The 22,180-nt window shown below is 40.1% G+C and overlaps 1 protein-coding gene across 1 annotated transcript in view; it reads right to left on the reverse strand.

Annotated features, from left to right (window-relative positions):
- LOC132821863 (chloride channel protein 2-like) overlaps window positions 1–22,180 on the reverse strand; it is a 605,050-nt gene that overhangs the window by 255,862 nt on the left and 327,008 nt on the right. The window contains exon 5 of the mRNA XM_060834763.1: window positions 15,602–15,735. Within this exon, the coding sequence (XP_060690746.1) occupies window positions 15,602–15,735 (134 nt within the window). The remainder of the gene's footprint in view (window positions 1–15,601; window positions 15,736–22,180) is intronic.

A 22,180-nucleotide genomic window follows, 5' to 3' on the forward strand; every position in this document is an offset into this window, starting at 1 on the left:
GACCCAACCATCATTAGCTGCTTCATTAATTATCTTTCCCTCCATCATAAGGTCAGAAGTGAGAATGTTTGCTGATGATTGCACAATGTTCAGCACCATTTGTGACTCCTCAGATACTAAAGCAGTTCATGTTCAAATGCAACAAAATCTGAACCCAACTTCAGCTGACAAGTGGAGCTGGGTTCAGATCTTGTGACCATTGGTGATAGTCATGGCCTGGCATTTATGACACACAAATGTCAGGCCATGATCATCCCCAATGAGAAACAATCTAACCACCACACCTTGGTATCCAATGCTGTTATCATCACAGCACTATCATTGTCCAGGAATGCAACTGGTCTCACTACACAGACAAAGTGGCTGCAACTGCAGGTCAGAGGCTAGGAATACTGAGATTAATAACTCACTTCCTGACTCCCCAAAGCCTGTCCACTATCTAAAAGGCACAAGTCACGATTGTGATGGAATACCCACCACTTGCCTGGATAGGTACAGCTCCAACAACATTCAAAAAGCTTGACACCATCCAGAACAAAGCAGCCTGCTTGATTGGCACCTCATCCACTCCCTCCACCATCGATGCATTGTAGCAGCACTGTGTATTATCTGCAAGATGCGCTGCAAACATTCACCAAAGTTCCTCAGATAATACCTTCCAAGCCCACAGCCACTTCCATTTAGGAGGACACGGGCAGCAGATACCTAGGAACACCACCACCTGCAAGTTCTTCTTTAAACCCCCTTATGATCCTGACTCAGAAATAAATAGCTGTTCCTTCACTGTTGCTGGGTTAAAATCCTGGAATTCCCCCCTAATGGTATTGTGGGTCAACCCACTGCAGATGGACTGCAGCGGTTTAAGAAAACAGCTCACCACCATCTTCACACGGGCGATGACAGATGGACAATAAATGCTGTCCAGCCAGCGATGCCCACATTTCATGAATGAATACAAATTTTAGAAATACAAGGTCTTAGTTTGAAAGGCATTCTTCTTCGCACATTATATCTGTCCTCTCATAAGCACAATTAGTGAAAATAACTGATATGCCACTCTAATTCCTTTATTTCAATTGACCACTGTATTCATGAAGAACACTCTTAACTCAGGGCCATTTAGGTCCAGAGCACAGTATGGTCATCATCCATACATGGACAAAGAACTGAATTCAAGAGATTTGGTTGGGGGTCACTGGCCTTCAAATCAAGAAAGTATTCAACCAAGTGTGACATCAAGGAGCTGGTGCAAAATTAAACTCAATGGGAATCATTGGGAGAATTTTCCACTGGTTGGAATCATAGCTAGCACAAAGAAAGAGGACTGTGGCTGTGGGAAGCCAATCATCTTAGCTCAAGGGCAATGCCTGAAGGAGAACCACAGGGTAGATATTTTCAACATTTTCTAATCAATCTGCTGATAGATGTTGTTAAACACCTCTGGAACAGGTAGCACTTGGATCTCCAAGCTTAAGGTAGTGTCACAATCACTGCACCACAAATGAGCCTTAGTTATCCAGGACAGGGTCCCAACCATCTTCAGCTGTACCATTAAATATCCTTCAATTTAAGGTTTGACGGGTTGATGCATCTAATACTTTGCTGACACTACTCAACTGTTGACCCTTCCCAGCAATTCCAAGGGATTTCTGTACCTTTTATACAATTTTTTTCCACAGTTAACAATTCTTCAAAAGGATCTCTGAATCTAATCCCCAAAGGATACGTGAACCCAATCCCTTTCTAAAGTATCCCTGAATCCCATCCCCTGTGTGTCCTGGGATCTTATTGGCTGTGCTGCTCATCTTTCCAAAAGAGTATCTAGGCTATCTTAAAGAAATGTTTTGAGAACAGACCTGCTGTGATTTGATCTAAGCTTCACACTCTGAGATCCAGATAGCAAGCACTCCAAAATCCAACTTGACTGCCAGCAGCTGATCACTGAAATGGCCAGCTGCTTTTGCAAAAAGCACATTGCAGGATTGTTCCCAAACCTGCCCACATACAAATGGGATTGCCAGATTCAGAGACAGAACTTCTAACAGTCTGTAACATTTGCTGCAGAGAGGCTTTTCAGTGCAGTGAAAATCAGGGATATTACCTTACTCAAAGCTGATACACAGATCTAAATTTGAACTCTTTGTCATAGGAATGGAACTTCTTTGATGCGTTTACTTAAGTGATTGAAATCCTGTAATTGATTCAGCTTGAGTATTAAAATAATGTTAAAAAATGCTTAACTGCAGTATGTTCTTCGGAAATGGTTCTGGCTCATTGATTTTTTTATATTGATGAAATTTGGCAAGCAGATCACAGGAAAAGAAATCCTGTATCTAATAATAGCTCCTAATGTCCATCATTCTATTCCACATTGAAACTGTAATATATTCTTCGTCAAAGTGATTTAAAAATATTATCAACCAATTTAAAAAGCAATTTTAGCTTCTTATGGCAGACAACCGCACCAAGATGTTTGTTGGATTTGTAGATTAACAGTCGTAATATTGGTTTCACAAACAGAAGGCTTGTGATGAAGTTACAAAGAGACAAACATCAACTGTGCCTGGAGGATCATCAACCCGGTGAAGGACGCTCTCTGGGTGGTCCAAACTTGTTGATCTTCCAGCTGAAGGAGTTGACCCCAACTGAGTATTGCAGACTGGCACATTCCAAGGTCCAGGACTACGTGTTGAGGGACGCGCTGAAGCTTGGGGCAACTGCCGCCAAGGCGCGGTAGGGAAAGACCACCGTGTAATATCTGCCTGCCTAACGAAGGACAGGGGGCCCATGCAGTCATTTGGGCTCTGCTGACGCGTCAGCTAAATATATGGGCGTATGATTGAAAAATGTACAGACCTGTATATAAAATTGATAAATTCTGATCTCTGTATGTAAATGTTTACATTTGTATGGCATGACCAACTGGACAGACCATCAAATTATTTTATGAATAAAGTATATTTTTGAAATAAAAAAAATGCACCAAAGCTTCAGTCTTAACATAACGCAGGCTTACGAACTCTCAGAAATCGCATGATGAGTCAACAGTTAAAATTAGCGCTTGCTAACATTTAGACTAATCATGCATTTTTAACCTGAAGAAGTTTCTCAAGAGTCAGAAATTTTACAATTTTAGCAGATTGAAGCTTATAAATTGCTGATGCTACCTATCAGCTTGCAATGCATTCTCATGACCAGCCTTATGCATGCAAGTCTCCAAGCTCAACTGGGCCAGCTTATCACAGGAAACATACATCACCAGGTCACATTTTATTGTGGAAAGAATATAAAGGAAGCAAAAACTCAGGTAAGTGGCTCCATCTAAGGAACTTAATTTATTTACAGGATGAGGGAGTCACTGGCTAGGCCAGCAATTATTGCCCAGAGGACAGTTAAGAGTCAGCCACATTGCTGTGGAGTCACATAGGCCCGACCAGGTAAGGATGGCAGTTTCCTTCCCTAAAGTGCATTAGTGAACCAAATGAGTTTTTCTCCCAACAATCATTTCATGGTCAGACTCTTAATTTCAGATATTTATTGTTCAAATTCCATCATTTGCCATTGCAGGATTTAAACCAAGGTCCCCAGAACATTACCTGGGTCTCTGGATTAACAGTCCTGTGATAATACCACTAGGCCATTGTCTCTCCAGTGACACATAAAGCCCATATTGAGTTTGCACTGCAGATCCAGAATATTGGGAAATTAAAAGGCTTTTATAAAAGGTCACAATGAGGCAAACCAGTAACCGGCAAAAAACTGTGGCAGATAAAATTCATGAAAAACAGGAAACTAGAGTATTTGGTTAATAGTTGCAAGTGGTGCAGCATGAAACCTCTGCCAGTCTAGAGGCTGCTGTATGAGCAGAGCATGAAAGGGGATGCTTTGGAAAAAGCTGCAACATAATTGATCAGAGATACGATCTGGGCTTTTATAGTATGGAGCCATGGTCCACAAAGGATTCTGTCTTTCAGGGAGAGACAATTGTTTATACATGTGGTATGAGGGCAAACACATCTAAAATATAGAGTAACGTGAGGAGACAGGCCTCCACGAACTACATGTTCATCTGGTATGGGGACTGAGCCCACAGCATTGGCTTTATCATTGATCTTCATGCTGTGTTCATCACCCACAAGATCTGGGAACAACCACAGGAGAAAACAGAAAAACGTCAAGGAAGCTACTGAACAACATCATGTCATTATGTTTTCCATTGAAACGTTACTGTGTAAACTGTGGGAACATTTAGTTCTTTCCATTACTTTCAGAAATGGAGTACTTCAGAAACATTTTGTTCCTAGATAATGCTCATGGTACTCACCAGTAATCAAAATAAAAATGATAAAGCTAACAATATGGATCCAGTATAAATGTCCCTGTTCATTTTTACATGGACAGCTTCTAGTATAAATATTGGCACAACATTTATAATGGAAAACAGAGAAAAGATTTATTATAATCTACCAGAAATGGCTAGTGTGAATAAATCAAAATGAGGGAAATAGAGTCATAGAGTCAAACAGCATGGAAACAGACCCTTCAAGTCCAACTCATCTGCACTGACCAGACATCCCAATTTGACCTAGTCCCATTTGCCATCATTGGCCCATCCAGATACCTACTTAAATGTTGCAATTGTACCAACCTACACCACTTCATCTGGCAACTCATTCCAAACACGCACCACCCTCTGCATAAAAAGGTTACCCTCAGGTCCCTTTTAAATATTTCCACGCTCACTATAAACCTATGTCCTCGAGTTTAGCTCCCCCCATCTTAGGAAAACAACTCCGGCTATCACTCTATCCATGCCCCTCATAATTTTATAAACCTCTATAATGTTACCCCTTAGTCTCCAAAGATCCAGGGAAAAAATCCTGGACAATTAGTGCTTTCAATTCAACTTCTTCCTATAATTCAGAGAAATATCTTCGTAAATCTTTTCTGAACCCTCTCCAATTTAATAATAACCTTCGTTTGGCAGGGTATAGGAAGGATATACACAGTACTCCAAAAAGTACTACCGATATTCACTTGTATTTCAGTTACTATATATACTTTTCATAGATTTGAGCATTTTAAAAGTTCTGTAATTTAAGTACTTCATCAACCTCTTGTCCCTTGCATATTTCTGATTGTGTAGCAAACACATTTGCTATTTTAAAATGCAAAACTTTATGTAAGGTCTTCCTTGTCTTTAATTGAGTCTATCCTGCATACAAACTCAAGTTATCTCCCATTTTTCCTCTATGTTCTTGATGAGAAGATACCTATGGGGCGTTACCTACTCCTGTCCACGACTGACCCAATTTCACTGCCTAGCGTACGGGTTGGGATTCCCACATTAGAACATTAGCCTTACCGGCAATCTCATAAATATGGCTTGAGTCTTTTGTTCAATGTATCAGTTTGCTGCTGAAATAGGGTGGATTAAATAGCACAATGAGCATCTTGATCACATCAGTTCTCACTATATATTATAAAATTTTGTGAAAGCCTTTATTGCTCAGTATAGGAGTTGGGATTGTACAGGACATCGGTGAGCTGAAAATGTGTTGCTGGAAAAGCGCAGCAGGTCAGGCAGCATCCAAGGAGCAGGAGAGTCGAGAGATTCCTGAAGAAGGGCTCATGCCCGAAATGTCGACTCTCCTGCTCCTTGGATGCTGCCTGACCTGCTGCGCTTTTCCAGCAACACATTTTCAGCTCTGATCTCCAGCATCTGCAGTCCTCACTTTCTCCCAGGACATTGGTGAGGCCACTTTTGGAACACTGTGATTATTATATTGGACCATGACTTAAAGATAGAACCTAAACCTCTGATGAGTTTTTAAAAAAATGTTAAACTTACTTCATATGGCAGACTTGGAGAAATTATTCACTCTGGTGAGCAAATGGAAAGCAGGGAAATGTAATCTTAAAATAAGAACTATGGCACAAAGTAAAATCAGATTTTTTTTAAAAGGAGGTAGAAATCTTTTCCCAAAAGACTATAGATGATGAGACAATTAGTGCTTTCAAGACAATGAACAGATCGTTGCTATGTAAGGGTACTATGGGGCAAAAGAAAATTGCAAATTGAGTTCCATGCACATCACCCACAATGTACTTTAATGTCAAATGGAACTTTAGGGACCAAATAGCTAATCATGTTATTAAATGAGAGTGTAAAATATTGTTTATTCAAAATTAAATTCAGAACATTTGACAGTATTTTTGTAAAAAACACTTCTAATTTCAGTGTATGTCAGGCAGTTATGTTATTGACATCATTTGAGTTCTGCTACACTTGCAATTCTCCTATTTGCCCCCAAACCCTAACTACTTAGTCCTATCTCTTAATAAACTAAGCAAAAGGTTAAACCCCAAAGTTGTACTCTTGGTTCCTCCCATTCTCTTGAATTCAAGTCTACCTCCTGCAGACTTCAAACAAAATAGCTTTTAAAGGAGAAAATCTTTTTGATGGAGCTTGAATTTAGAGTTGCGCATATTGTTTCAAGCTGTTGCTATCAAACCTTCACCTCTGGTTCCGAGATTATACAATATGAAACATACCGGATGCCTACAAGCTGTCACCATTGACGTAATTGTTTTGAGTACTGTAATGCTCAGTAAATGTACTTCGCAGGCAAAAAAAGCTAATTTTAATGAAAGGTAGAGTATTAAGAAACTGGTAATGCCTGTCTATTTTTAGTGCTAGAACATATGTTGTTTACTCATTTCAGCAACTGCAAAACGAATTGCAATTAGTTAATTGTGTTGACCCTGGAGAGTGAAACCATTAGAGGCCATAATCCACAAAAATCACACAGTTTAAAGATCTGCTGTATTACATTTGCAAACAATATATACGGACTTGTAAAGTTCAACCAATTTCTCCATTAATTGACTGCTTGCTGATGCTTCTCAGCGCTTTCCTGGCAGATTGAAATAATACTTAGTTCCACTTTGCAGAGCTTCATAAAGTCAATTATATCTGAGATTATGTCACTGAGGGGGATATGCTGGACGATGTCATTTGTAAAGCAGTACAATATGCCTTTAAATGCACTAAGCAAATTTTAAGAGCACCGATTTCTCAGAAATTAGTGGATACTAAGTAGATTTATGATTGTAATACTGACCTAACTTGCTTGACATAACAGGTTGATTAAAAATGTCAAAAAAGCTGTAAAAATATCTAGAAAGGACCAAAGGTATCATTCTCCATTAGAGAGAGAGAGAGAGAGAGAGGGGCAGAGATGAGAGAGGTGAAGAGAATCAGGGAGACAACTGGTTTTATAGTTTGACAACACCACTACCCATCAAGAAGCAGCAACAGCAATCTTGAACAGTCAACATAAGGATTGAAGTTGCACTGTCAGCTTCCTGACCTAATTGCCACTCCATTGAAACCTACAGTTAAGCAGAAGTTCTAGTGAATCTAATGGGACTAAAGGTCACTAAGTTCCATAGACCTAATGGGCTGCATCCTATGATATTACAGAATGTTAGAATTATGGTCAGGGATGCACTCGTCATAATCTTCCAAGAATCCTTGGATTTGGTTAAGTCCCAGAGAATTGGAAAATTGCCAATATAACATCTTTATTCAGAAAGGGAAGGAGACAAAAACAGGCAACTATAGACCTGCTTGCTTAACATCTGTAATTAGGAAAATCTGAGAGTATATGATGAAGGAAGTAAAAGCAGACCATTTAGAAATCCATTATATAAAGCTGCAGCACAGAGGAATTTGGAAGCCCTCATGCATAAATCACGAAGAGTGAGAACTTACAAGTTCAGCAGTTAATAGAGAAGGCAAATGGAATGCTGGCCTTTCTTTCAATGAGGATGGATTACAAAAATAGGAAGTCCTGCTAAAACTATACAAGGCAATAGTCAGACCACACCTAGAATACTGTGAACAGTTTTGGCCACTTTATCTTTGGAAAGATACACTGGATTAGGAAGCAGTCCAGAGAAGGTTAACTTGATTAATTCTGGTTTTGGAGGGATTTTCTGACCAGAACAGATTGAATAGTTTGGGCCTGTACTCATTGGAGCTTAGAAAAATGAGAGGCAATCTTATTGAAACATTTACATATTCAGCAAGAACTCGACAACATCTAATCTTAGACTGATAAGTGACAAGTAACATGTGTGCCTACAATTACCTGACAATGAGCATTTCTGACATGACAGAATCTGTCCATCTCACCCTAATTTTCAAATGGTGTTAACATCACTGAATCACCCACTATCAACACCGTGGGGTTTGCATTGACCAGAACTGAACTGGACTGGCATATAAATAGGAGAAAGTGAAGACTGCAGACACTGGAGATTAGAGTTGAAGAGTGTAGTTTGGAAAAGCACAGCTGGTCAGGCAGTATCCAAGGAGCAGGAGAATTGACGTTTCGGCATAGCCAGGTCAGAAATTGGGAATGTTAAGGTTTCATAGAGTCCCTACAATGTGGAAGTAGGCCATTCAGCCCAATGAGTCTACCACCATCCCTTTGGAGAACATCCCACCCAGACTCACCCCCTTACCCTATCCCTGTAACCCTGTATTTTCCATGGTTAATCCATCTTGCCTGCACATCCCTGGATACTATGGGCAATTTAGTATGGCCAACTCACATCATTGCACAGTTTTGGACCGTGGGATGAAACCCACACAGACATGGGGACAATGTGCAAACTCCACACAATCGTCTGAGGGTGGAATCGAACCGGGGTCCCTGGCACTGTGGGGCAGCAGTACTGAGCCATCGTGTGACCCAAACTCACTTCCTGACTCCCTAAATCCTGTTCATTGTCTCTAAAAGGCATAGGTCAAGACTGTGAAAGAATACTGCTCCCTTTCCTAGATCGGGGTGGCACCATACACACAAGAAATTCAATATTGTCCAGGACAAAGTAATCACTAGATCAGCATTCTATTCACCACAGCAAATATTCAGTCTGCACACCACAAGTTCACAGTGGCAGCAATGCGTACTAACTGCAAAATGTAGTGCCACAACTCACCAAAAGCTCCTTTGGCAACACCTTTCCAACAGAGACCTCTACCACCTAGAAGAACAATAGCTGCAGATGCATGGGAACACCACTGCTGTATCTAAATATTTCCATCAAGGCCACACATCAACCAGACTTGAAACTAGAACACCGTTCCACCATCACTGGGAGATCAAATTCTGGGACACTTTTCCTCACAGCACAGCGGTGTATGGCTGCACTGGATCGACTGCAATGATTCAAGATGGCAGCCAGTTAGACATGGGCAATATATACTGGCCTTGCCAGCAATATTCAATTCCAAGGAAAGAATCATGATCACAAAGTCTTTTCAGCTATTAATTTCAGATTTCCAGCATTAACAATATTTTGCTTTTGTTTTGGCCTTTATGGTAAGTTTGTTCTTATTACCTTGCCCATCTGGTCAGTATCTTACCAACATAGCAATGAAAATTACTTTATGGAATCTCATATACACCTCCATGTGAATTGAAAAATTAGGAACAAAAGAAGCAGATGTAGGACAGTTAGCTCATAACCTTTCATTTATCCACATTATATTCCATCTGCCAATTTATTGCCCACTCACTCAACCTGTCCATATACCATTAAGGCCTCTTTGCATTGTCATCACATCTCCTGTTAGTTTTGTGTCATCTGCAAACTTGGAAATATTACACTTGTATCCCCTATTCACATCTAGATTATCGATATAGATTGTGAATTGCTAAGGCCTAAGCACTGATCTTTGTGGTACCCTGTTAGTCACAGCCCACTAACACAAGAATGACCTATTTATTCCAACCCTCGATTCTTGCCAGGATTTTGCCCACTCTCCCACGAGCTCTAATTTTGTTTACTAACCTACTGTGTGGGACCTTATCAAAGTCCAAGTGTAGCACATCTGCTACTTCTCTTATCTATCCTGCTAGTGACAGCCTTAAAAAATCTCCACTGGTTTGCTAACATACAAAGAATTCCTGAGAAACTCAGCAGGTTTGGTAGCATCTGAGAAGAGAGAAAAACAGATGGAACATTTTGAGTCTGATGTGACTTTTCAACAGAACTGGCACCTTATTAAGTTTTCCACAGAATTCCATTTCACCAAGTTCATCAATTTCACTGAAGTATTCTTGCTCCTTGAGGGTTCCATTGACAAACTCCCAGCTACAATGACAATGTGGTAATACCATATAGGATAAGGGGATGGGATCATGCATATAGAGAGTTTTAAATTTAAAGGGTAGTCTTAATTAGAGGAATGTAATGTAATTAGAGGAATGAGAGATCTGATTAAGGTCTCAAGTTGCTAAAGGAATTTTGCAAAGTAGACATAGAGACGGGATGTCCTGTGAGACAATCTAGCATGTGAAAAGGGGTAGCAGAATAAAACAGAGACAAGGAAAAATTACTTTTCTCAAAGAAATGTGAATCTGTGGTATTCACTACCCTGGAGTCCAGTGGACACTGGGACATTGAGTAAAGTTGAGGAGGAGAAAGACAGAGCTTCAGCTAGTGAGGAGTGGAAGGGTTATGGAGAGCAAGCAGGAAGGTGGAGTTGAGGCTGAGATGACATCAGCCATGATTCTACTGAATGGCAGAGCAGGCTCAAGAGGCTGAATTGTCTATTCCTGCTCCTGGTTCTTATGACAAGAAATAGCAGCAGCACAATGAAAAATAAGGTGAGAATAAAAATATACATTTCTGATCAGTTGTCATATTGTTCCCGGGGAGTTATCCTTCTCATTTGATGATTAACTATCAATTTCACAGAGATTAATTAAAAGTATTAGAGTAGCTGAATGATACCAGCCAACAAAAAGGTAACAGACCTGATTACATCACTCAAATGAAGAAGACAACTCTCTACATCAGAGATGTTGACTGACTGAAGTAAATAATGTCAGAGATTGCCTAGGAGCTTCTAGATGCAGAACAGTTAAGTGCTGATGCCGTCACTGCAATCATACTTAATGCAATGCCTCTGGGGAAAAGACAAAGTTAGCATCCAACAGCCAATGTATCTTTGTCATGATGTCAAAATGAAATCACAGCATTTGTAATCATGGGAAAAATCAAACATGTCTTCTGTGGTGTGTGCCTGTGTGAGATATATGTGTATGTGGTCTTCTGGAATTTATTTGGTTCAGTTCCTGCTGCTTTTGGTTGCTGGTTCTAGTGGTTTGTTACAGTGGCAGGATATACAGATAAAATCTTTGCACCTTCCTCAATACTAGCCTTTGCTTTCCCATGTTCTTATTTGTCTAGATCTCAAAAAATCTGAACAACAGAAATTATTTCTGCTTTAATTGTATCAATATCACAAAGTAATATTCATATTCAGTCAACATTTACATTGTTCGCACTAACTATAACAGGCAAGCACTTTGATAATAATGGCTCTGTACTTTGAAAAAGCAGGTTACTGAAAATTTTATTAGGGCATCTTTACACAGTGCTTCACCAGCAGTAGGAAAAAGTGCAAATTGACAGCACAGATTGACAGTGTATATTCAAAGGTAGATTTGGCTGGCAACACATCGCTGATTGGTTTATGCAACTGTTGACAGTCATGGTTGCCAAAAGTTATCAGTCTGATACCAACGCTGATTGGTTGCTGAGTAGCTGAGCAGCCTCTGAATATAAATGATACAACAGAAAGCTTTTGACTTCTGAAACAATGGGAGGGCGGCAGGTGTGTATGGGTGTGCGCGTATGTGTGTATAGTTTTCTCCTTTGCCTCTCATGACCTGAAGCTAAACAAAACCACTTGTTTTCTCCCATTAGTTCTGGCAACTGTTACTGTTCTTAATTGAGAAGACAGCTGGGAGCCTTTATGCTTTGTGAACTGGTCACCTTGTCCTTCCTGTGAAGGAGTGAAAGAACCTAAAGGAAAAGAGCAGATAACAGAAGATGATGGGAAACAAAATCAACATCCCATCAAATCCTGAGGACTGTTGCTGTTTCCCCAGCACTTCTCCCCTCTTTCAATAACACCAGTGTCTTTTTTGTCTCTCTGTATGAGTTTCAAAGTGCTTACTGGCATGATAACGCACAATATTTCAAGCAATTTGGAAATTACATGACTGAGAGATACTGTTCTGTATTTTGCTGGCTGACAGTTAGCCCTGTTTTTGAGTACCCACAGATGTTAGCTTCTCTCCAATAACCTGGGAAGGAATGGGAGAAAAATCCATTACTTAACTTTTCAGTGGGTTTCACAATATACCTATACTCGCTGAGAAACTGTAGCTTTAAATTGTAAAAGTGAATCCCAATTATACCAGCTTTGAAGAATGAAGCACCCTGTGCAACCTTTAAATTCTATTGCAGGCACCATAGAGAGTCAGCTTTAAAACGTCAATGGGTGGCCATTTGGGATATTTCAGGGTACACATGGTTGAGGACTTAGACACTATCACAGCTTCATATAGCTGGGACATTGATGTGCAGATGTCTCACCCATTATCTAGGTGACATCTGCAGGTGCTTTGGAGCCTCCCACGAAGTGCTGCTGTACTTTGTCTTCTGGAATAATTTGGTTCCATCTTTGCTGCTCCTGGTTGCCGCTTCCAGTAGTTTGTAATAGTGGCCGGTACACTGGGTCTCAGTCTATATGTTTGTTGATGGAGACCGTGTATGAGTGCCGTGCTTCTAGAAATTCTCTGGCTGTCCTCTGTTTGGCTTGTCCTATGATCATTGTGTTGTCCCAGTCAAATTTGTGGCTGAATGCATGCTCAGAACTAACAGCCTAACCATAAGAAGTCAGACAACCATTGTACCTTCACCAACAAAGAAAAGACAAATGAACAAACTCAACACCAAAGAGAGAGAAGCCCTAAAAACAAAAATGACAAGAACGAAATCACAGTACTAGCAGACAAGAATAGAATTATGGTAATCATGGACAAGACCGAATATACTGTATTCAGAAAACAGAGAAACTACTTGTAGATACCGATACCTACCTACAGAGGGAGTGTGACCCCTCACCACAGCTAACCAACAGAATAAACAACACACGAAGGAACCTTCAAAAAAAAGGACTAATAACCAGGATTGACCTACAAAAGATGAAACCAGAAAGCTACAACACCCCAAGATTTTACAGATTACCTAAAGTACACAAACCAGACATACGACTTAGACCCATTTTGGCACTCTTGGAACTCCATCTCATAAACTAGCAAAAGAACTTCAACAACAACAAAAACATCTTATCAACAGACCCAAACACTCCAAACAATCATCACAGGATTTCCTAGACAACATTAAGAACAAGGATGATACAATGGTCTCATTCAATGTAATGGCATTGTTCACTTCAATTACAAAGCCTTAGCCTGGGAGACAATAGCAAACCTCCTGGACAAACAGAACAGGCAACATGACGGGGAACCAATCAACAAGGACTGCATACTCAAACTATTAGATTTGTGCTTGACGACACACTTCACATTCAACATCCAAATAAGTAAACAGATCAATGGAACACCTGTGAGCTCACCCCTCTCTGGGCTCAGAGCAAAGATTGGAACAAACAGCCATCCCACAAATCCAACTCAAACTCTGGATCAAATGCGCCACTTTTGTTATCATTAAGAGAACAGAAATCGAGAATACACACCGGATTATGAACACCATGTTCACAGACATCAGATTAATGAAAAGAGGAGGAAACCAACAATCAACTCCCATTCTTGGATGTGATGGTAGAAAGAACACAGAACAGTGAATGCACCACAAAAGTGTACAGGAAAGCTACACACTCTGACCAGGACCTGAACAACAACTGCAACAACTCATACACACACAAGAGAAGCTGTATTAGGTCCCTGTTCAAAAGGGCTACAACATACTGCAGCACTCCCGACCTACGAAGGGAAGAAGAAAACCTTTCCAGACTATTTGCCAAGAACTGGTATCCCCGCAACTCCATCCACAGATGCCTAATAGGCAAACAATTCGATGAGGACATTCTATGACCTATCTTAGTAGCCACTCTACCTGTCATAAAAAAACTTCTCAGAACAGACACCGAGGCTTCCCTGACCACTGGGATTCATGACAGTTCATAAACCGACAGCCACACTCAGACAACTCACCAGGTCAAAAGATCCTGTACCCACCATGTGGAAGACTAACATAATTTAAAAGATTCCATGCGAAGACTGCACGAAACACTAAATAGAACAAACAGGCAGACAACTGAAAATCTGCATCCACGACCACCAAGTAGCCACTAAACACCACAACCAACTCAAAGTTTGTGCGAAGATTTGTAGCTCGGGTGCTTGTTGTAGTGGTTCTGTTCGCCGAGCTGGAAGTTTTTGTTGCAAACGTTTCGTCCCCTGGCTAGGAGACATCATCAGTGCTCTGGAGCCTCCTGTGAAGCGCTTCTTTGATGTTTCTTCCGGCATTTATAGTGGTCTGTCCTTGCCGCTTCTGGGTGTCAGTTTCAGCTGACAGTTTATAATGTAGTTTATAAAATACCATGCAAGGACTGCACAAAACACTATATAGGACAAACAGAAAGACAGCTAACAATCCGCATACATGAACACCAACTAGCCACGAAATGACACGACCAGCTATCCCTAGTAGCCACACACGCAGACAACAAGCAACATGAATTCGACTGGGAAAACACTACTATCATAGGGCAAGCCAGACAGAGAACAGCCAGGGAATTCCTAGAGGCATGGCATTCATCCACAAACTCCATCAACAAACACATCGACCTGGACCCAATATACCAACCACTACAGCGGACAGCTGAAACTGACACCCGGAAGCGGCAAGGACAGACCACTATAAATGCCGGAAGAAACACCACAACCAACTGTCTCTAGTAGCCACATACACAGATGACAAGGACCACAAACTCAACTGGGACAACACAATGATCAAAGGACAAGCCAAATCGAGGACAGCCAGACAATTTCTAGAAGCATACAATTCATCCACAGACTCCATCAACAAACACATAGACCTAGTCCCAGTTTCCCGGCCACTACAATGAACTACTGGAACCGGCAACCGGAAGCAGCAGGAATGAAACCAAATAAATTCCAGAAGATGCTGTACAGCAGCACTTCACAGGAGACTCCAAAGCACTGAAGGTCTTACATAGACAGGGGACAACGTGTTTGCAAGTCAACTTCCCAGCTCGGCAAACATAGCCGCAACTTCAACAACTGGCACCCAAACTACAAATCTTTATGCAAACCTTGAGCTTCATTCAAATGTAGAGACCTGGGAAAGCATCAAAGTCCGTGTGCATAATTATTAGCAGGAGATGTAGGAATGTGTTCATGCTCCCCATCCATTGTCTCAAATCAATATTATTATTAAGATTTTTATCAATAATCTTAATAATTGGACTGATTGAGGAGTAGATCATTGGAACATAAACATAACCAAATATTTAAATAAGATGGTTGTTAAATAAAACAAATAAAATTGGAAAGAACACTAGGCATTAAAAAAATAAATTGTTAGACTATTCAATTCCACATTTTAATCAATAATTTTAACCAATTTGTTGGCCGAATGGTCCAAAGTTCCAAACAAAAATATCTATACTTAAATTTCTTACCTCTTTACCTAAAGGCATCCCACTTCCTAATGCACATGTTAAACCAATCACTTTGGCTACAAAAGTTTTTAAAGTGAGATATTCTTTTAGCACCACTCCACGAAGGATTGTCTTCATCTCAGGTATCCCCGATCCTGTAAAAACATATATAAACTTTTTGAGAAGTGTGCAGGTCTGCATTTTTAACTGTAATGACCATTTGGCAAAAGTACAGATAAATAAAGCATAAAATCAGCTCTCCAAAAGCTTGTCTTTAAATAGTATTAGCCATTTGAAATGTCACATCAATGCCATTTAGGAACGTCCAAGAGGATTATTTGGATTTCAGGTTCTACTGGATATGCATATCCACTTAGGAGCTATTTGCAGCAAAATCTACTAGGTATGAATTGACCTTAATAGCCACATAGGTACCTTACAAAATCTTGAGCATAGACACAGACAAACAATGCAAATCATTGCTTTCCCAACTGAAAAATGATACTATACAATGATTATCATATGATTATGATCACAACATAATATATTGTTTAGCTCTTCTGTTCTATCTTGGTTTTGTTTCCAAATTCAGCCTGAAGAGTTTTGTTGCTCTTCTTAACCTAGATCTTTTCTTATATTTTTGATAGCAGAAACTGATCTAGATCTTACTAAATGCTTTAAACAAGATCATCAGTATTTTATGTACTGCCAGTAGCCTGTGCTATTAGTGTAATAAATTTACACCAGTACCACCAGGGTAAAAGATATTGTTTGGCCTAAAGGAAACCTGGGATGGAATAATTAGAGACTCAGAACACAGCTTGACCATTATATCCTTCATTTTTAAAATGATCTTTATGTATTGGCTTTTAAAACTCTAAACTAAAATAGAACTTTAATTACAATTCAGTTCATAGTACTCACGGTAAATTCATATATTATTGCACATCGATAAAATTTAAATGTGATATTTCGAGGTCATTCAATTGCAACAACGCAAATTTCCATTTCAAGAAAACAAACTCAAAGAAAGGATGCACAGTGAGTAGGCTGCCCAACAGCAATGGGGACTTAATAACCATTATCATCAAGTGTGAATTTACTATAATCACTTGCTTAGTGATCCACCAATGTATTTCTAGCATCAATATTGATACTTAGAGAATAATTTTGCTGCGCACATAAAAACACACAATGCATTCTGACATTTCATTTGTTTTTTATTTGTCGACTATCACCAGAGGTAAAATATTTGACGCAACTGACAAGATTTAATGCATTTTATTAACATGAACTTTACTGTCAATGCAAATACAGAAAACAAAACGCTAGTGACAACCGCTCCACTATGCGACCTCAAAGTTTCAGTCTTTACACTGATGTGTCAAAAGTTCATTAATTTATAAATTATTTCCTTTATTGGCCATTATTTTCTCATCCTGAAATATTAGAACACATTCAGTTAACACATCAATTGGTTGAAGTATTTATTTCTACATGGACAATGAGAATGTATTACACTACACTGGCAGTTAAAAGACTTTCCATGAATTTACAAAGTCCATTCCATCCATATGTCAAACGTCTTTAACATTTTTAGAAAGTTGCTTAAACCTGGCCAAAGCAGTTGGGTTCACCATTAGCTTCAGCACTTAAGCCAGATTCTGCATAGTTTACAGAAAATAAATGCATTAGCAAAAACAGATTCAAATATCATTCCTCTGTTAGAAGATTGTATCAATAAAAGTGGCAGTGGTTCATTTCTTGCTGAGGAGCACAGTCTTATGAAGAGAGTTTGAATAGACCTGTACTCATTGGAATAGAGGAGAACTTATTGAAACATACAAGGTTCTCACTTAACTTGACAGGGAAAATGTAGAAAGGTCATTTTCCCCTTGTGGAAAATTTTTGGATCAAAGACCATAACCAGTGAGAGATCATACAGTTAAAACAGAGATGAGGAGGAATTTCTTCTGAGGGCAGTGAATCTCTTGTATTCTTGATTGTAGAGCTCTGTTGAGGCTGAATTTTTATATTCGAGGTCGAGATGGAGAGCTTTTTAATCAGTACGAGCAACAAGGATTATGGAGAAAATGCTGGAAAGTGGCATTATGGATTATCAGATCAGCCATGATCTCATTGAATGGAGCAGAAGCCTCGATGGGCTGATTGCCAACTTCTACTCCCATGTCTTATAGTCGACTACTGATCTGTTGAAGAGGTACTGGCAATTGCTGTGAGCAACTTGGACTAAAGAGGTACACACCTTTGGTATACTAAATTAACTATATCAATGTCAACTCATGCTATTTGGGTTTTAATTTGGATTTGGACTCAGCTATAATCCAAAAACTTAGTAGTTTTGACTGAAGTTCTTAACTGTAGTTTATTTTAGACAATGTTTAAATATTGTACAAGAATGAATGAGGGTGAAAGATAGTAATTTTTGTGTTGTATTGTACATTTTGTGTTTTCCTGGTCATGAAACACATCATCATTTGTAACCAGGCAACAGCACCTCAATATTGCAAAAGTCTGAAGGACTGAGAATGAAAAGGGCTTTCTACTTCATGATCTGGAATTTTGATCTTCAGAACTTTTTTTTTAAACACTGTTTATATTCTTTTCCACCTGTAATACATTTGTAAATGGTTTGTCTTTTGTCTGCCATAAACATGTGTGTGTGTGTGTGTGTTTTAAAGGGAATAGCTTAAGTTGCATAAATTAGAATTTTTCTCATTGCTCTTGTTAAAATTAGGCTTGCAAAATAAATGGATATTTTTATAGTTACTGAGGAAAACCTTCTTTGCTTTACTTTTGTCTTGGGTAGCAGTCAGGCAAATTGGGTTTGGTGATTTCATTGGGATTTTTATACATTAATAAAATTTGTGACAACTTGCAGAGCACTAGGCTATGATTATCAGGGCACTACTCCCAGCTATGTTATGATAATGCACACTAGAATATATAACATTTTGGTCCTATAAATTGCTTCAGCATTAGCTCATTTTCAAGTATTTGCATGTCTTTTCCAGGTATGGTTGCGAGAATGTGCACATTGAGCAGGTTATTGACTGTAATGACAATAAAACTTAAGAGATATCTCGAATGAGTGGCTAATTTGCCACTACCTCAATGAAAGAGGGATACATGTACCAGGAAAGGAGGAGGGAAATTTCATCCAGTTGTTACCAATGTGGATTGGATGATTCGCTGATTGCACGTATGATTTAGTTCTGACTTGTGGTGAGAGAAATTTATGTAACTCCTTCCATAGACTGAAAGAATCAACTGAAAGAATTGCAAATATTGGCACGACCTTTTTCATATTGGGAATAATGTTCTGATTCAAGTCTTATTAATCTGACAGCATTCTTTTTTCATCTTTGAAAAAACATAAGTTTTTGAAGAGAATTCCACTCACTGTATTCCATAAGGAGGAGCTGACATTTATGGGCATACAATCTCAGACAAAGCACAAAACACATATTTCTGATCACAGGGGGCTTGATGTGTTAATGGAAAGGCTGTATTTACTGACACCATTCCACCAGAAAAGTCTCTGATATGACGGAGAGTGGCACCCAAGACAGCTGTCAATATCAAATATGTTGACGGTCAAAGAAAGACAAAAAGGAACACACAACACCATTGTTTCTCTCTCCCATCTCACTTTAGTGCTACCTCTTTCACACACTTTCCTATCCCGTCCACCACACCCTTTCACTCCTCACATTGCAACTTTCCACTCAGGGAGCCCTCTGCTGCTTCCTCAGGCAAGCGACGAAAGGACCAACTAAAGGAGCACGGGTAAGTTCAAGGAATTGGGGCAGCTTACAGATATCTAGTGCACGACATGAGCCTAGAGACTGGGAAAAAAAACCATACATGCACCGGCAAAGCTGCGAGTGATGAGTTCATGTTTCTGAACAGGAATTATTGTGTACTGGAAACAGCCTTAATGCCACAAATGAAACTCAGAATTGTGGAGATAAAGAATTAACCCGAACCTTATTCATCCAAATTTCTTTAGATAGAAACCTAACTATCATAAACAACACTTTTTATGACTGTGGCTATGGAGGATTATCCTTGCCAATTCTCTCAATGCCATTATAGCTTTAATCAGGGCTGACCATAGCATCCTCTTGCAATGCCTGTCCTCCACTGCCTCACTTTAAAAGATTGCTCTGTCACCTGTTCCCACAGTATCTATTGAATCACAACTTAAACATCTCTGCAAACATTTCTCCATCCAGTTTGCATCAACACTGTGGAACTATACCCAAGGGTTCTTTCCTTCCTTATCCAACATGCAGCTCCTTGGTGGTATGACATACACATTTGTGACACCCAAATTTACTTGTATCCAACTGGTTGAATTTCCCATTCAGGAGAAGTTGGGAGGTGGGGTGGGGGGTGGGGGGGTGGAGGTGGTGGTGGGGGTGAGCTGGCAATTTGATGCATAAAGGCATGTTCCCACTGTCATGTGGCATATTGCCATTAGTCATTATTTCAGCTGTGATGTCACTGGGTGGCCAGATACCCACTGGAACCAAGAAAGGGCAGATGCTGGAAATAAAGACGTACAGCACGGAAACAGACACTTCGGTCCAACTCTTCCATGCTGACCAGATATTCCAACCTAATCTAGTCCCATTTAACAGCACTTGGCTCATGTCCCTCTAAACCCTTCCTATTCATATACCCATCTAGATGCCTTTCAAATGTTGTAATTGTACCAGCTTCTGCCACTTCCTCTGGCAGCTCATTCCATACATGCACCACTCTCTGCATGAAAACGTTGCCCCTTAGGTCTTTTTCATATCTTTCCCCTCTCACCCTAAACCTATGTGCTCTAGTTCTGGATTCCCCACCCCAGGGAAAAGACTTTGTCTATTTCTCCTATCCATGCCCCTCATGATTTTATAAACCTCAGTCTCCGACGCTCCAGGGAAAACAGCCCCAGCTTGTTCAGCCTCTCCCAGTAGCTCAAATCTTCCAACACTGGCAACATTCTTGTAAATCTTTTCTGAACCCTTTCAAGTTTCACATCCTTTCAATAGGGCAGAGATCAGAATTGCACGCAATATTCCAAGAGTGGCCTAACCAATGTCCTATACAGTGGCAACATGACCACCCAACTCTTGTACTCAATGCTCTGACCAATAAAGGAGAGCATACCAAACACCTTCTTTACTATCCTATTCACATGTGACTCTACTTTCAAGGAGCAATGAACCTGCACTCCATGGTCGCTTTGTTCAGCAACACTCCCCAGGTCCTTACCATTAAGTATATAAGTCATGCTCAGGTTTTTTTTCCCAAAATGCAGCATCTCACATTTATCTGAATTAAACTCCATCTGCCACTTCTCAGCCCATTGGCCCATCTGGTCCAGATCCTGTTGTAATCTGAGGTAACCATCTTCACTGTCCACTACACCTCCAATTTTGGTATCATCTGCAAAATTACTATCTATACCCTTATGTTCACATCCAAAAAATTTATATAAATGACAAAAAGTTGTGGACACAGCACCGATTCTTGTGGCATTCCACTGGTCGCAGACCTCCAGTCTGAAAAACAGCCCTCGACCACCGCCTTCTGTCTTCTACCTTTGAGCCAGTTCTGTATCCAAATGGCTAGTTCTCCCTGTAATCTATGAGATCTAATCTTACCAACCAGCTTACCATGGGGAACCTTGTCGAACCCCTTACTGAAGTCCATATAGATCACGTCCACCTCATCAATCCTCTTTGTTATTTCTTCAAAGAACTCAATCAAATTTGCGAGACATAATTTCCCATGCACAAAGCCATGTTGACTATCCTTAATCAGTCCTTGCCTTTCCAAATACAGGTACATCCTGTCCCTCAGAATTCCCTTCAACAACTTGCCCACCAGCGACGTCAGGCTCACTGGTCTATAGTTGACTGGCTTGTCCTTACCACCCTTCTTAAACAGTGGCACCACATTAGCCAGCCTCAAGTCTTCCGGCACCTCACCTGTGACTATCGATGATACAAATATCTCAGCAAGGGGCTGAGCTTCCCACAGAGTTCTAGAGTACACCGATCAGGTCCTGGGCATTTATCCACTTTATGTGTTTCAGGGCATCCAGTACCTCCTCCTCTGTAACATGAACATCTTTCAAGATGTCACCATCTATTTCCCGACAGTCTATATCTTCCATATCCTATTCCACAGTAAATATTGATGCAAAATACTCATTTAGTATTCCCTCCCACCACCCTTCTCCTGCGGCTCCACACAAAGGCCGCCTTGCTGATCTTTGAGGGGCCCTATTCTCTCTCTAGTTACCATTCTGTCCTTAATGTATTTGTAAAAACTCTTTGGATCCTTCTTAAGCCTGTTTGCCAAAGCTATCTCATGTCTCCTTTTTGCCCTCCTGATTTCCCTCTTTAGTATACTCCTACTGCCTTTATACTCTTCTAAGGATTCACTCGAACTCTTCTGTCTATACCTGACATATGCTTCCTTTTTTTTCTCAACCAAACCTTCGATTTCCCCAGACATCCAGAATTCCCTCCACTGACCAGCCTTTCCTTTTACCCTATATACTGTCTCTCGTTATCT

This window comes from Hemiscyllium ocellatum, chromosome 13, assembly GCF_020745735.1.
Source record: "Hemiscyllium ocellatum isolate sHemOce1 chromosome 13, sHemOce1.pat.X.cur, whole genome shotgun sequence".
Taxonomy (NCBI): Eukaryota; Metazoa; Chordata; class Chondrichthyes; order Orectolobiformes; family Hemiscylliidae; genus Hemiscyllium; species Hemiscyllium ocellatum.